Source organism: Primulina eburnea, chromosome 1 (genome assembly GCF_022965805.1).
Source record: "Primulina eburnea isolate SZY01 chromosome 1, ASM2296580v1, whole genome shotgun sequence".
Classification (NCBI taxonomy): domain Eukaryota; kingdom Viridiplantae; phylum Streptophyta; class Magnoliopsida; order Lamiales; family Gesneriaceae; genus Primulina; species Primulina eburnea.
Window position 1 is genome coordinate 17,519,963 of NC_133101.1, and position 16,173 is coordinate 17,536,135.

General features: G+C 39.6%; 2 protein-coding genes across 2 annotated transcripts; both read right to left on the reverse strand.

Annotated features, from left to right (window-relative positions):
* Positions 1–212: 212 nt before the first annotated feature.
* LOC140805218 (uncharacterized) lies at positions 213–15,049 on the reverse strand. Its single transcript, XM_073161457.1, has 8 exons — positions 14,989–15,049; positions 14,819–14,887; positions 1,903–2,229; positions 1,608–1,817; positions 1,212–1,328; positions 654–1,127; positions 334–583; positions 213–250 (listed from the first exon to the last, which is right to left on the reverse strand). The coding sequence occupies exons 3-8, from the start codon at positions 2,008–2,010 to the stop codon at positions 213–215; spliced, it is 1,197 nt and encodes a 398-aa protein (XP_073017558.1). The 5' UTR covers positions 2,011–2,229; positions 14,819–14,887; positions 14,989–15,049.
* Positions 13,423–14,592, reverse strand: LOC140805227 (uncharacterized). The gene has a single exon (XM_073161470.1). The coding sequence runs from the start codon at positions 14,590–14,592 to the stop codon at positions 13,423–13,425; it is 1,170 nt and encodes a 389-aa protein (XP_073017571.1).
* Positions 15,050–16,173: the final 1,124 nt, after the last annotated feature.

The window sequence follows — 16,173 nt, forward strand, 5'->3', positions numbered from 1 at the left end:
CTTACCACATGTACACAACTATACAGTTGGCAGATATTAGATCCAAACTGTAGAGAGGAATGATGTCTTCAAGGTGCAGAAATAGTTCGTAACTCTCGACAAACAAATCATGATCAAAAAACAGTGATAAATTTTGTTCATTGGTTAGAGCACGTTTACAATAATAGTACAGAAGATGCAAAGATCTTGGCACACTTGAAGACAAACCAATCTTATTTCTGTGGTCCACAATTTTTTTCTTTTGAGGCTTCTAAACATTGCAAATGTACACATGTTAGATGCAATATTGAATTTTTTATGATACTTTAAATTTAAATATAAATTGACATTTACTTTGAATTACTACGAATTGTGTTGGCCAAGCTACATGGGCTCCAACAGCATCACCAACAGTAGCACATTCGTGAGGAATCGGAAATGGCAAATGTGCTAATTCGTCCACAGCACTATCAATGGATACGTGCATGCAAGTAATGGGAGATGGAACACCATGAAATAATTTCTCATCCGCATTGACGTGGACAATTGTGCTGTAGGCAACAATATTCGTCCTACAGCCCAATGTCAATGCAACCGCCTTCCCCTAGAAGACAAATAATCATGTTATAAATTGATTCAAATCATAGTCATGGACAATTGCAATAATCAGATACCTGCAGAAAATCAGCATTGCTCAAAGTTTTGATGTCATCATCATGCGAAGTTGCATAGTTTGAAACACTCTTCTTGTTTTTATCGTCACTCATGGGATTCAACTTTACTGAGAAACTACCTTTTTCTTCAATGTCAAAGTTGCTTGCAGCCTTTTTGAACATTTCTTCAAGGCACTGTATGCGTGCATCTTGATCTGATATGCGTGCATTTTGTTTTGCGATGCATGCATCTTGTTCTGAGATTAATATCTTCGCTTCCATCAACTCCTTTGTCTGATTAAGAAGTATATGTTCATCACCAAAAGGACTCTTCCATACTCTACCAATATTAAAGTAGATGCTTGGAGTGATATGACCTCCAACACCTCTCACACGACCAGAATGTTCATATGAATCCAGTGCTTTCGTAAGTATATCATTTTTTCCCTCTTCATATTGCAACGTACCCTCGATTTTTTGTTGCACATAACCATCCTGTCATGCACAAAAGAACAAGATAATTACTAAAAACAGTTATAATGAATAAAAATTATTCATTTTCATGTATTGTTTGCTTACAATCTTTTCTATTGCCGATTTCAACTCATCACCTTCATATTCACCCTTCCTATTGACCCGTCCTTTCTTCCACATAATTGCTCGATTTATATCATCATCGTCACATAACTCAGCTGCCTACAAACAATATGCACGGTATCAACAAATTTAAAAATCACATAGCATGGACTTAGTAAACTTTCCGAATTAACTCAGTTTCTCAAACTTACTATGTTGTTGGCGAAACGTGCATATCCTTTGCGAGACATACGATGGGGGTATATGTTTTGCTTTCTTCTATTCTTTTGTTCATCACGCAATTTCTAGTTAATTGAAAATTGCCCACATATATCATATGTCAATAGAAATAATTTGTTCTGGTCTACTAATTTGAAAATCTCAAATTTAGAATCTTACCATGAAGTCATCAGACAAGCGACTGATTACAAATGAACTCCAATCATCTCGTGCAATACCAAACCCAGTAGGTGGTTCTTTCAAATCCTCAGTGTTATCCCGCTTGCTAAGAATGAACTTTTGAGTGAGAAAAGCTTTAAACTGTCGCCACTTGTTATTTGCAGAGTTCAGACATCCCTTCTTCCAGCTTTGATCAACATTGTACGTCAGCTGTAGAAGTCATATTAACCCATAATAATAAACATATCATAACCATATGAAAAATAATTAAAATTGCCAAAACATTATAACTTACATTAACCGATTCCCATATTAAATCTTTGACATCATTTGGAACCATTTTCCAAGTCTGATAGCTTATCTTTACCTTTTCTCGAACAAGAACTCCAATATAACTTTGCATCTCACCTGCAAATTCTCCAACTGGCTGTCCCAATTTATTGAACCTTACATCCTTTTTGATTCATGAACCCTTTGCCTAACAAGCCTATCAAAACGTGTACGACCTCTAGATGATTTTGTTGTTTCCGTCTCTGTAGATTCCGAAACTGTTTTGCCCCCACAACTATTGTCATTGGCAGAATATGCAGTATTCTGTTTACGCTTCTCGTTCTTTGACATCCTGCAAGCATTTACAATTTGTTAGGCAATCAGAAAAATAAATTATGCACTGCATGTCACAAGAAAATAAGTACTCAGTTCTTTATTTTTGTTTGTACATGAAAAAGTAATATGCAAAACAGAAAAGGAATGAAACCTATTATGCTGGTTCAAGTCATTTAGCATTGCACTTAATTATTGTCAACCCAATACCCATCACAATCTTCACGAATGCATGGCGGTTCATTTTCATCTATTCCATCAACATCCATTGATATAAACCCTCGTGTAAAACATTGATAGTGGGATACATCATTTTCCAATTCATCACCATTCATGTAGACTCTCTTGTGGGACTTGCAAGCACAACATGCCATGCAGGATCTTGAGAATTTTCAATGTAAAACACCTGCTTTTCTTGACTGCCCAAGATAAAAGAGTCAGACTTGAATCCAATTCTCTTCAGGTTTACCAACGTGAAACCAAGATCATCAACTTTAATACCGTTAATATTCTCAACCCAATTACATTTAAACATTATAATTTGAAATATTTGGTAATCAAGTTCCCATATTTCTTGAATAACTCCATAAAAAATCATGTCTGACACAACTGGATTTTTATCCTTTGCACTATCAACTTGCATTGTCGTTGCGACTAAGCTTACTCCGGAATTTTGCACAACTCGTATATCATCTCGCTCTTCTGTGTGATAAGTGACCCCATCAATCAAATAACTAGAGTACTTTAACACTTGTTTGCTAGGTCCGTGTTGCGTGTTTTCTTGGTTGCTCGCAAGCGCACGACGTCAAGTTATAGTAAAATGTATTTCTAAGTACGAGTGTCGATCCCACGAGGAGTGAATACTAGATTTAAATCAATTCTTGTAATTAAAATAGTCTCAACTTTATTTAGAAAATAAAGAAAGGTTTTGTGGTTGTCTAACAACTCAATTTCGATTACCAATTTAAATTAAACACCGAATGAGAATATATACTGAGAGAGAGAGAGCATCTAGAGAAACGATTTCACTGAGTATCAACGATAATAATTCTCGGATGCGATTATAGTTCGAATTCCAATTATTTAATGGCCAAGAACACTTAATTGTTTTATTCATCCTTTCCCAGGTGACGAATAAGTTATACTGATCAAACTTCGACTTTATTATTCCTAATCAAAATCTAAGTTTAATGAGTAGATGCAAACAATGTTCTTCCCTAAGCCTCGCTAAAGTTATACGCCTTCCGAACGCTATAAACATTTAACGATGTGTTTCTAATGATCTATAACCCTATTCCCTCTCCCGAGTTGTAGAATTAATCAAAGCACACACAATTTATTGCCAATAAATTGCAATAAAATATAACGAAGAAACACAATTAAACGATAAAGAATTCAATCATGTAAAAGCACCGAATCAAATTATCGTATCCACAAAGCTACGTCATTCTCTAGACTGAAAGATTGGTTCATGACGTAATATAAATAAACACAATGCATGTTTGAAGATTTAGACATTGAGTTTAGACAAAAATATAAAAACGAAAGATAAAAGACAAATCCTAAGTGTCGTATCTGTGTCCAGATCCGTCGTTCTTCGTATCTGCAATCGACCTTCGCGTTCCGGGTCTTCGTCTCTCTAGTTCTCTAGCTCTCCTAGGTGTTTCTCTCTGAAAAACGGCGATCCATCACTCTGAACCCTTGAAGTTCTTTTATGTCCGCGACCGGGCCTCAAGTCGAGGCCCATGATTTTTCTTCTCGCCGCCGCTAGCGCCGCGGCGCTGTGCCATTAGCGCCTAGGCGCCCGTCAAATTTCCGAGTTAGCGCCGCGGCGCTAGTAGTCAGCGCCTAGGCGCTAAAGGCAAGCACACACGGGCGCTGCGGCGCTTCTTTGGTGGCGCTGCGGCGCTAGGCATACGAATAAAATGGCGCTGAGGCGCTAAATATAGGCGCTGCGGCTCTCTTCTCTTCATCTTTTCTTGCTTCAAATCCTTTTTATTAGCTCTAAATCATCCACTAATCGTTATCCCCTGCACATAACAAAAACAACAAAAACAAAGCATAATTCTATTCGAAAACTAACATAATTCATTTGGATTCAATGAATAAATTAAGTGCAAATCTTGCACTTATCAAACCCCCCCAAACTTGAACTTTTGCTAGTCCCGAGCAAAATAAAAGTAAAGAATAGAAATGCAGACTTAAATTATTTTTGTATGATTCGCAATTACTCGAGAGTCACGTGTGTGTGTGATATGTCAATATTTATCTACCTCATCGAATGCTCAAATCGATTCACAACACCTAGTCACCTTCATAACTCAAGAATTCTTCACTCAACTCAACTCACACTTCATTAAATCACACTTCTACTTGCACAGATCACAAAGGACTTTGTAGGTGATTATTTGGTTCAAAAGATATTCAACACAAATCTCCCAACGATGAAATCACACAGTGAGATACTTGCACGCATATGATTTAAGTTAATACTCGTTGATAATGTTTTTCAGGGATCCATAGGCTTGACTTGAACAACTTTTCTCCACTAGTATATTGGATAAATGTGACAAGGTTAATAGTTCTTTTAAGCTTGTAACGTCAGGCTACGGCTCATGGCTACAATAAAGGAATGGACTTCAAAATTTTGAGAGAAATATTTGAACTTCATAACTTTCACCAATTTTCTTTCACCAACTCCTTATTGTTTCTCTCCATTCATATCCTTTATCACCCAAATGTTTTCTTTTTCACCACTTTTGATTCATCATTTTCATCATTTTTCTTCTTCTTTTCTTTCCAACTCCTTTATACATATTTCATTTTTTCATTTTTTTTTGTCAAGGAGCATTTAAATCATTACAACACCAATGAATTTATTTCTCTCAAAGTCAGGTAGGAAATTAAGTGTATAAGCTTCATTTGGTAGTTGTATTGGGATGTAGAAAAGATACAAGTGGGGGTTAGTTGTGTGTCTTTGACACACACCACTTGATTTTCAGTAGGCTCAACATGGGACACTAGGGATATTTCATGTTTATTAGGTAGGCTCAAAAGCTCAACGGTTCCAAAGATCGCCTAAATCATTCCTATGTCACATAATATCCGTATTTCGCCTCGAAAAGTGTTCAAGCAAGTTCTAGACTCCATCAATCCATTAATCAACTCATATAAACCAATCACATGCAGTTTTCACTCAAAACGATATATGATAAAGGTGTATGAAGAAAATTCAAGCATCTCATTCTACTCAAGGCTCAATGGGCTAACAAAGGATAAAAAGCAAAGAACAGAGGCCCAAAGATATTGAACAACTGCCTAGGTCATTTCTGTGCTTGCAAAAGTGTCATTCAATGTCATGCACAAATTGCTAAACTCAGAGTTCCATCGTTTAATCAGTATCCCAGGCATGCAAATTTACTCTAAGCACCGATGATATCAATAACACGACAGTGCATAAGAAATGTGACTCCCAAGTAATCATGAATACATTTTTTCTTTTGAATCACGATTCATCTTCATCATTGGCCTCACAATAACATCACCATGACTTAACCTAAATTTATTTTTTTTTTTAAACGATAAAGTGCAGGTTATAACTAATCATGCAATCCAAGGAAATACACGAGAGCAAAGCAATAAAACAATTAAAGCAAAGTACAAGTCAAGTACGACAAACCCCCCAAACTTAAGTACGTGCATTGTCCCCAATGTACAGTAATAAAGTAAGAAAAACAGGGAACCACGTACCTCGTACAGCGAGCATCAGGACTCGCTGTCGTTGCCTGACAGCTCAGGCTCCTCCTCATCATCATCATCCTGCCCATACTCATCCCCAATGGGTGCGTGGGAAAACGTCGGCGGCTGTGGATACGGCTCATATGAGGCATCTGTCATGGGGAATCGCTGCGCGAGGACACGAGTAAAATCATGCATGTAGTCCATGTGCTCGCGTGTCATCTGCCAATGCTCGCGCTCAATCTGCCTCTGCTGACGGGAAATCCGGCACTGTCGCTGCATCATGCGCTCAATAGCTCCGAGACGCTGGCTGTTCGTCTGACTACCGCCGGTCTCCTCCTGACGTGCACGTGAACGAGGCTGCGCACCACTCCCTGACGCCTCTCCTGGCGCATGAACAACCACACTCCGTCGCCTATCCGTCGGACGGTCTGCGGACAGTGATATATCCCCTTTTGTGTGAAGTAGTGTCTCACTGTCATCCCACGTCACACCTGCTGCATGACAAAGATCTGTGATCGTCGAAGAGTGGGGCATGCTGACAGTAGATGTGCCCCTAGCCGCCTGTAGCATGGATGTCAAAATAATGCGGCTTGCGTCTACTGTGCGGCCGGTGAGGATGCAGAATACCAAAGCCGCCTTCTTTTTGGTCACATCGGACACATGCCCAGATGGCATCAACCGTGAGGCCACAAAATGATACCAATTATATGCCTGCCTCTTGAGTGAAGTCGCCGGAAATGTGACCGGGGCTCGTTGATTATTCAGTTTCCAAACGGTGCCCGGCTCACAGAGTGTGTCAATGACAGTCTCGTACGGGTACGCTTCCCTCATGAACAATGTATACCCGTCAGTCTCGTAATCCGGCATGCCATATAGGGAGTTAATAGTAATGCTGTCGAAGGCAACAAGCCGGCCTCGAATCCTAACGTGATACTCCTCATGCTTTACCTTCAAGTTGGCGTAGAATTCCCTCACCAGGGACATCACAGCATCAGCGGGTGGCTTAACAAACTGGCCCCATTCCATGGAGTGAGCATGAGTCAATGTGGTGCACTTGGGGTAGCTCTGCTCCATCCCCCGTTCCCGCTGCATGTTCTTCTCTAACAACTTCAAATAATTTTCTGCCGTCTTTGCATCCCAGAACCGTCGTCTGTCAAAAGTAGGATTCGACGACTCGCCAACTTCCGCTTGGCCCCTTTTGCTCTTCTTTTTCGGAGGCATGATTAAGCTTCAACAACAAATCCAACAAAACAATATACCAACAACAACAATATCCCAACCAACAATATCCAACCAACACAACAATTCGCCAATAACAATATCCAACACTATCAATCAACCAACCATCCTCACAACCAATCCCCAACAACAATTTCTCTACACAATGGCACCAAAGTAATATCCACAGATGCAACACAATATCAGTAAGGAGCTTCGCTGTAATAATCAATATCTCCAATCTAACTATATTTGACAACGAATTCACTGAGGACTTTTATCGAACACCTTGCGTATGCAATTCACTAAAGCAATTCCGCAAAATGTCAAGCTTGATAATCAAGAATCGTGATACCACAAAAGTTACCTTGTCATAGATGGTGTAAAGATCGCTCCAATTTCGTCCAGGGTCGATGGTTGTGGGAGAATTTTCGTCCAAACCTTGGTCCAAAGGAATTAGGAGTGAGATATGAATGTGAAATTCGCTTGGGAATGATTAGGGTTGTGTATGATAGAATTTTCAAGGTAAAATTTGTGGGTGTTGGCCGATTTTCAGTGTTTGTGATGAGGGAGGCCGCGGCGCTTCTTTGTGTGAGGGTAGAATGAAAGTTGAAAACCCCTCTTTTTTTTTATCCGGAACTAGCGCCGCGGCGCTTAACGCACGCACTCTCGGGCGCCGCGGCGCTGAATGTAAGCGCCTAGGCGCTTGACCGTCTTCAACGTGTTAGCGCTGCGGTGCTACTTCCTAGCGCTGCGGCGCTGAGCGTACGCATTTCCTGGCGCTGCGGCGCTCCAACCCAGCGCTGAGGCGCTTAATTCTTGAAATTTTTGGATTTGTTGAGCCTCTTTCTGCACACTCCAGTTCACCTAGTACCTGCATAATAACTTCAAATATCAATATCCAATCTTCACACGCCAAAATAAATAAAAAGAAAACCTAAAAACTAATGCGAAGAATTAAATAACTGAAAAGAAAACGGAATGAAACGAAAGCAGGAAATGATACTGGTTGGGTTGCCTCCCAACAAGCGCTTGGTTTAACGTCATCAGCCCGACTGTACTGGACTGTTTAAGGTGGGTCGTGAGAACTTTTGGATGTCTTTATTGCCACCACTTGACCTTCAACTTCCATGGTCATTTTTCCTTGTCTCAGATCAATGACGGCTCCAGCAGTAGCCAAAAATGGTCGTCCTAAAACAGTACGAACATTCTGACTGTTCCCCATGTCAAGCACCATAAAATCTGTTAGAACCTTCAACTTATCGATCCTAAGCTCAACATCTTCCACAATCCCTAACGGTGTCCTGGTCGATCTATCTGCCATCTGTAAGCTTAATCCTGTGGGCTTCATCCTGTTAAGTGCAAGTTTCTCATAAAGAGAACTTGACATTATATTCACACTAGCTCCTGAATCACAGATAGCTTTCTCCACTGACTGACCCCCTATCTCAGATGGTATGACAAATTCTCCGGGGTCTTGCACCTTCTGAGGAAGATTTCTTCGTGTTCCTTCGGTAACTTCACCTTCCACCTGATCTACAAACTCATTATTAGTGTGTAGGTTCTTGAGCTCTTCAAGACCTTTTTTCTTTTGGAATTCAGCTTGTAATTGTAAAAATCGTTGGGGGTAGGGAAGTAAAGAAATATCAATGCATTTATTCAAATCATACCTCTCAGATTTTTTACCTCGGGCTCCTTTGGTTGGACTTAGCTTTTCATCCCGAATAGGTGGGCGTTCAACCTCCTTCTCTTCTCTCCCTACCACACAAATCTCTTCATGATGTATAAAAATGGCATTCACCTCTCTCAGATTTGGGTCGGCAGTCTTTTGAACTGCGCCTGATGGTTGAGACGTGAGTTGCTTCGTTATCTGCCCCACTTGCGACTCAAGGATTTTTAAGGTCGCACCAATACTTGCCATGTGTGTCTCAAGGTTGTCCAGTCTAGATTCAGTTCTAGACATCCTTTTACCAGATTCAACAACAAAAGTCCCCACTAAATCTTCAAACGATGGCTTTCCTTCCCCATTTGATGTATTGAACCCCGGCGGAGGATTTAACACATTCTTATTGTTTGCATAAGAGAAATTCTCATGATTCCTCAAACCTGGATGATAGGTGTTAGGGAGAGGATTACCTCGATATCCTCCATAGCCACGATTGTTATTGATGTACTGGGCTTCCTCCACAACTGGCTCTTCCGCAGTAGTCACCAATGCTACATCAGACGTAGATTGGCTTGGCTTGTTCATTGCTGCAATATGTGTTGTCAATGCCGAAACCTGTGCAGTCAGTGATGTGATAGGATCCACAGAATAAACTCCAGCAGTCTTTTGTACTCCTGACCTCTCAGACGGCCACTGGTAGCTATTAATAGTCATCTGCTCAAGCAAGTCATAGGCTTGAGCAGGAGATTTGGCAAAGATTGTGCCACCTGCCGCTGCATCTACTGTTGTCCGAGTCTGACCATTCAACCCATTATAGAAAAGCTCAATCTGTACCCAGTCCTCAAAGCCATGATTCGGGCACTTTCGCAGCAACTCCTTGTACCTTTCCCACGCCTCATAAAGCTGCTCAAAGTCAGATTGTCTGAAAGTACTGATCTCAATCTTCAACTGTGCAGACTTTGCAGGGGGAAAATACTTGGACAGAAATTTTGTTGCCAGCTCCTGCCATGTTGTGATACTTCCCAGCGGCAATGATTGGAGCCATCCTCTTGCTTGGTCCCTGAGAGAAAATGGGAACAAACGTAATCTAATAATATCATCAGAAATATTATTAATTTTTACCGTATCCGTGATCTCCAGGAATGTCCTTAAATGCACGTGAGGGTCAGCAGTGGCAGTTCCTGCAAATTGGTTCTGTTGAACCATATTTATCAGTGCAGGCTTCAGCTCGAAATTGTTGGCATTTATGGTCCCTCGAGCAATGCCAGAATAGTGGTTAGAGAGCACTGGTCTAAAGTGATCTCTGATGGGTCTCGCCTCTGGCTGAATGTGTTCGTCATTCTCCCTGTTCTCAGCCATTGCGTTGATCTCTTCCCTCCTTGCTTTCCTTAGTCTCCGTGCAGTTCTTTCGATCTCCGCATAAAAAACAAGCAGCTCAGGGCTTTTCGATCTTCGCATACACTGTCAAACAAAGAAAATAAATGAATCAATAATCATAAAATAAAATAAAGAGATCTAAATTAAAATCTAGACTAATTGGTAACAATATTGATATAAATTTAAATTTAGACACTCCCCGGCAACGGCGCCAAAAACTTGTTGCGTGTTTTCTTGATTGCTCGCAAGCGCACGACGTCAAGTTATAGTAAAATATATTTCTAAGTACGAGTGTCGATCCCACGAGGAGTGAATACTAGATTTAAATCAATTCTTGTAATTAAAATAGTCTCAACTTTATTTAGAAAATAAAGAAAGGTTTTGTGGTTGTCTAACAACTCAATTTCGATTACCAATTTAAATTAAACACCGAATGAGAATATATACTGAGAGAGAGAGAGCATCTAGAGAAACGATTTCACTGAGTATCAACGATAATAATTCTCGGATGCGATTAAAGTTCGAATTCCAATTATTTAATGGCCAAGAACACTTAATTGTTTTATTCATCCTTTCCCAGGTGACGAATAAGTTATACTGATCAAACTTCGACTTTATTATTCCTAATCAAAATCTAAGTTTAATGAGTAGATGCAAACAATGTTCTTCCCTAAGCCTCGCTAAAGTTATACGCCTTCCGAACGCTATAAACATTTAACGATGTGTTTCTAATGATCTATAACCCTATTCCCTCTCCCGAGTTGTAGAATTAATCAAAGCACACACAATTTATTGCCAATAAATTGCAATAAAATATAACGAAGAAACACAATTAAACGATAAAAAATTCAATCATGTAAAAGCACCGAATCAAATTATCGTATCCACAAAGCTACGTCATTCTCTAGACTGAAAGATTAGTTCATGACGTAATATAAATAAACACAATGCATGTTTGAAGATTTAGACATTGAGTTTAGACGAAAATATAAAAACGAAAGATAAAAGACAAATCCGAAGTGCCGTCTCTATGTCCAGATCCGTCGTTCTTCGTATCTGCGATCGATCTTCGCGTTCCGGGTCTTCGTCTCTCGAGTTCTCTAGCTCTCCTAGGTGTTTCTCTTTGAAAAACAGCGATCCATCACTCTGAACCCTTGAAGTTCTTTTATGTCCGCGACCGGGCCTCAAGTCGAGGCCCATGATTTTTCTTCTCGCCGCCGCTAGAGCCGCGGCGCTATGCCATTAGCGCCTAGGCGCCCGTCAAATTTCCGAGTTAACGCCGCGGCGCTAGTAGTCAGCGCCTAGGCGCTAAAGGCAAGCACACACGGGCGCTGCGGCGCTTCTTTGGTGGCGCTGCGGCGCTAGGCATACGAATAAAATGGCGCTAAGGCGCTAAATATAGGCGCTGCGGCTCTCTTCTCTTCATCTTTTCTTGCTTCAAATCCTTCTTATTAGCTCTAAATCATCCACTAATCGTTATCCCCTGCACATAACAAAAACAACAAAAACAAAGCATAATTCTATTCGAAAACTAACATAATTCATTTGGATTCAATGAATAAATTAAGTGCAAATCTTGCACTTATCAGTCCGCGCGCTACCCACTTCAATCTTTCTGAAATTTCAAGAGTGGAATTGCCAACTGCACTTGCAACCTATATTTCACAAAGTGCTAAAATTTAACCCTAAGTTTTAAAAAAAAATCCATGATACTGATATTTAGACAACTTACAGTATCACGTAACCAGCTAATAAAGGTTCGGTTATGCTCATCTTGTAACCACCTTTTGGACTTAGCTTTATGGGGAAATTTGGCATCCAAAAATTTCATGTGTTCCTGGATGAAATGATTAAGGATAAGTTAACCAATTGAATAAAAAAGAATCATGTGAAATTATTAGTAAGTCAAAGAAATTACTCGATATAAGGCTCAACATCAACATCATTTTCCAGTAGATAACGATGTGCTTGATTCAACTCATCATCACTAGTGTAGTGCATTACTGAACCAGACAGAGGCTTAGTGAGTTGTACTCTCCGATGCATTGATGGGATACCAATTGTATCTACACTAGACATGTAGTCCGAGCAAAATTCCACAGCCTCTTCAGCAATATAACGTTCGGCTATACACCCTTCAGGCCGATGGTGATTTTGCACATAGCCTTTCAATATCTTCATAAATCTTTCAAATGGATACATATGCCTAAACCAAATCGGTCCACACAATTTTATCTCGCGTACAAGATGAACGGTCAAATGAATCATTATATCCAAAAAAGATGGGGGGAAATATTTCTCCAGTAAACACAATATCATCACAATCTCTCTTTGTATCTCATCCAACTTTGAGATATCTATCACTTTATTGTATAACACATTGAAGAACCCACACAACCGAGTGATAGTATCTCTAACATGTTTAGGTAGGACACCGCGTATGGCCACTGGAAGCAATTGTTGCATCAAAGTGTGACAGTCGTGTGACTTAAGGCCAACAAGTTTCAAGTCCTTCATCGACACGAGGTTTCTAATATTAGATGAGTAACCCGTAGGTACCTTCATTCCAAAGAGAGAATTGCAAAATTTTCTTTTCTCAGACTTGCTTAGTGTATAACAGGCTGCTGGCAAATACGTTCTTTTCTCCCCCATCTGTGGTATCAAACCAGTCCTCAAATTCATCTCCATGAGATCTAGTCTTGCTGCAACTCCATCCTTCGTTTTTCCTGGAATGTCAAGTAACGTACCGATGAGACTTTCACAAACATTTTCTTCAATATGCATCACATCAAGAACATGTCGAACATGTAGATGTTTCCAATACTCAAGTTCAAAGAATATAGATTTCTTTTTCCAACATGATTTTTCATCACCTACATTCGACAAAAGCTTCCCACTCATTTTTCCCAGACGATAATTAATTCTTTCAACTCTTTCTAAAACTTCATGCCCAGTTAATGGTTTTGGTGCGATTTTAAACTCTTGGTTCCCGTTAAATGCTTTTTTTTGCCTTCGATATGGATGACTTGTAGGAAGAAACCTTCTATGGCCTGTATACACAATTTTTCTACTATGCTTCAACCTCGTCAAATATGTTTCTTCACCACATATCGGACATGCATGATATCCTTTCACAATACAACCTGACATGTTCCCATATGCAGGAAAATCATTGATCGTCCATAGTAACACAGCTCTAAGCGAGAACATTTATTTTCGATATGCATCATATGTATCAACACCATTATCCCATAAAAATTTTAAGTCGTCAATTAGAGGTGCTAAGTAGACATCAATATCATTTCCCGGTTGTTTGGGATCAGAAATCAACAAAGTGAGCATCATAAATTTTCTCTTCATACACAAACTTGGAGGAAGGTTGTAAGTGATCATCACAATTTGCCAACAACTATATGCAGAACTCATCAAACTATGTGGATTCATGCCGTCTGCTGATATGGCCAATCTTAGATTTCTTGGCTCGGAAGCAAAATTTGGCCAGTTGTGATCCACTACTTTCCAAGAGGCTGCATCATCCGGATGACGCAAGTATCCATCACGGATTCTTTTATCAGCATGCCAAGTTAATTCCTTAGATATCACCTTCTGCTGAAACCATCTTTGAAATCTGGGAATAGGTGGGAAGTACCAAAGGACCTTTGCAGGAACTCCTCCAATTATCGTAGAATTTTTACCCAACTTCCACCTTGACATCCCGCAAATAGGGCAACTAGTAAAATCCTCATACTCCTTCCGGTATAAGATACAATCATTAGGACAAGCATGAATTTTCACATAATCCATCCTTAAAGCACATAAGCTTTTCTTTGCATCATACAAAGTTAAAGGCAATTCATTGTCATCTGGAAGCATTTGCCCAAACAAACCAAGTAAATCAGTGAAACTTTTATCACTCCAACTATATTTTGCCTTCAAGTTATATAATTTCACAAGTGCAGATAACTTTGTAAATTTAACACATCCAGGATATAAAGGTTTCTCGGCATTTTCAAGTAGCTTATGGAATTGGTTTGGATTCTTAGCATAACTATCATATGCACCATGTACCATACTTATAGGTTCCTCGGTAAAATATTTGCGTTCATCTTGCCCTACTCGATCACTATCATTCATTGAGTTCCCGAACTTAGATCTTTCGCCATGCCAAATCCATGTATGATATGTTAAATCTATACCATTACAACACAAATGAGCCCTTATAGTGTCAATATCTTTCGTCTTTAGATTACCACATTTTGCACATGGGCAAGGCATTGCATTCGGATTGTTAGCGTTTCGCGATGCAAACTGCAAGAAATACTCCGCCCCAACCTCATATTCATGTGACAACCTGTTCTTTGACATCCAATCTTTGTCCATTATACGTACAGCTAACCAACCAACAATGAGTCAAATCCTTCAAAACAATTGTACAAATACTATTAAGTAGGTGTTCAAAAGAGTTGTAAAGAACAAAATTAGACATCAATGTTGTGATGAATCTATCAACAATGCTCGTGTTACATAGCTTCATTTGTTGTATTTTTGTGGCGATGGCTTTATCAAAAATGACATTAATTTATTTCGTAAATATGCAGAAACATACCTGCCAGAAACTGCCGTCGCAACTTTTTCACCGACTATAAACTTGAAAGTAAGCAAATTTCCTACCCCACTGTCACCTTCAATTTTGTGCACATAAAGCATGAAAAATTCATATCATGCCCATCACGTGACACAACTACACTTGAATAACAACCATAACAAAGGAATTACAGCTCAAATCCGCATCAAAGAAGCTTGCTCGTGATAGCTTGACTCCTTTCAAATTGTTCTATCGCAGTAAATACTAGTCTAAAATAACTGCAATCAAACAGTAAAATTAGAATGAACAGCTTTAATTTGAATCAAAATGGTTAAAGAAATTATAAAGGAATATAAAGATAAACAGAGAGTAAAAGATTCATAAAGTGTTCAATTCAACACTCAAAACTAGTCTTCAGAAAATATCTAAAAGAGGGAAAATTTAATGTCGCCTCCACAACTTTGTGACTCATGAATAGTTGAAAAACACCATGTAATGCCCAAGAACTGTAGTTTGATTAAACAAAATTTCAGAATGTTGCATGAGCAGAGGACCGCACCCGCACAGCAGATCATAGCGCACCCGCGGTCATTTATATCAGATTTGTGAAGTTTGTGCCGAGGGGTCACCGCACCCGCACTCACATTGGTACCGCACCCGCGGTAGATGGCCAGTAGGGTATGAATTTGGTACGAACTCAGACCGCACCCGCGGTACAAGAAGGACCGCACCCGCGGTCGTCGATTTTAAGAAAACAAAAAGAACTGCCGAAGCTTGAGCGCACACGCGGTGCATGAGCAGCGCACCCGCGGTCGTCTGTGCGAGAAATCCACCTTGTGTTGTTATGTTGACACCTGTAGTATAAATGCATATGTGTGACCCTTTTCTTCATTCCAGCACGTCCAGCAGACCAGAAAGGGAGGAAAAACTCAAGAAAACCTCAACATCTATATAGTTAAATGGTGGTTGTGTTAAATCTACTCATCCAATTTTAATTCCGAGTCCGGATTATTGATTCTCTTGAGAAGAGCTTCAAAAGGGTATATGTTTTATAAAGTTCCTGCATGTTTCAAAATTTACATATGGAAGGAATTATGATTTGAATTCTAGATTGTGTTCTTGAGATTTCGAGATACGTATATTCACCACCGGATCGATTATCGGATGTCGTATATGATTGTTTCGATTTCCAGCATGTATTATGTGGGAATTTTATAGATTTCAGAATATATATATTCATTCTTTGATGGGATTATGAGTTGATGATGATGGATTGATTATGTTGAGTTATTGGTATCGCGAGACTACGTCGTTATGCCGTCGAATTGTATCTAGATTGGTTATTGATTGAGATATGAGTTGTTTTAAGTTGGGTA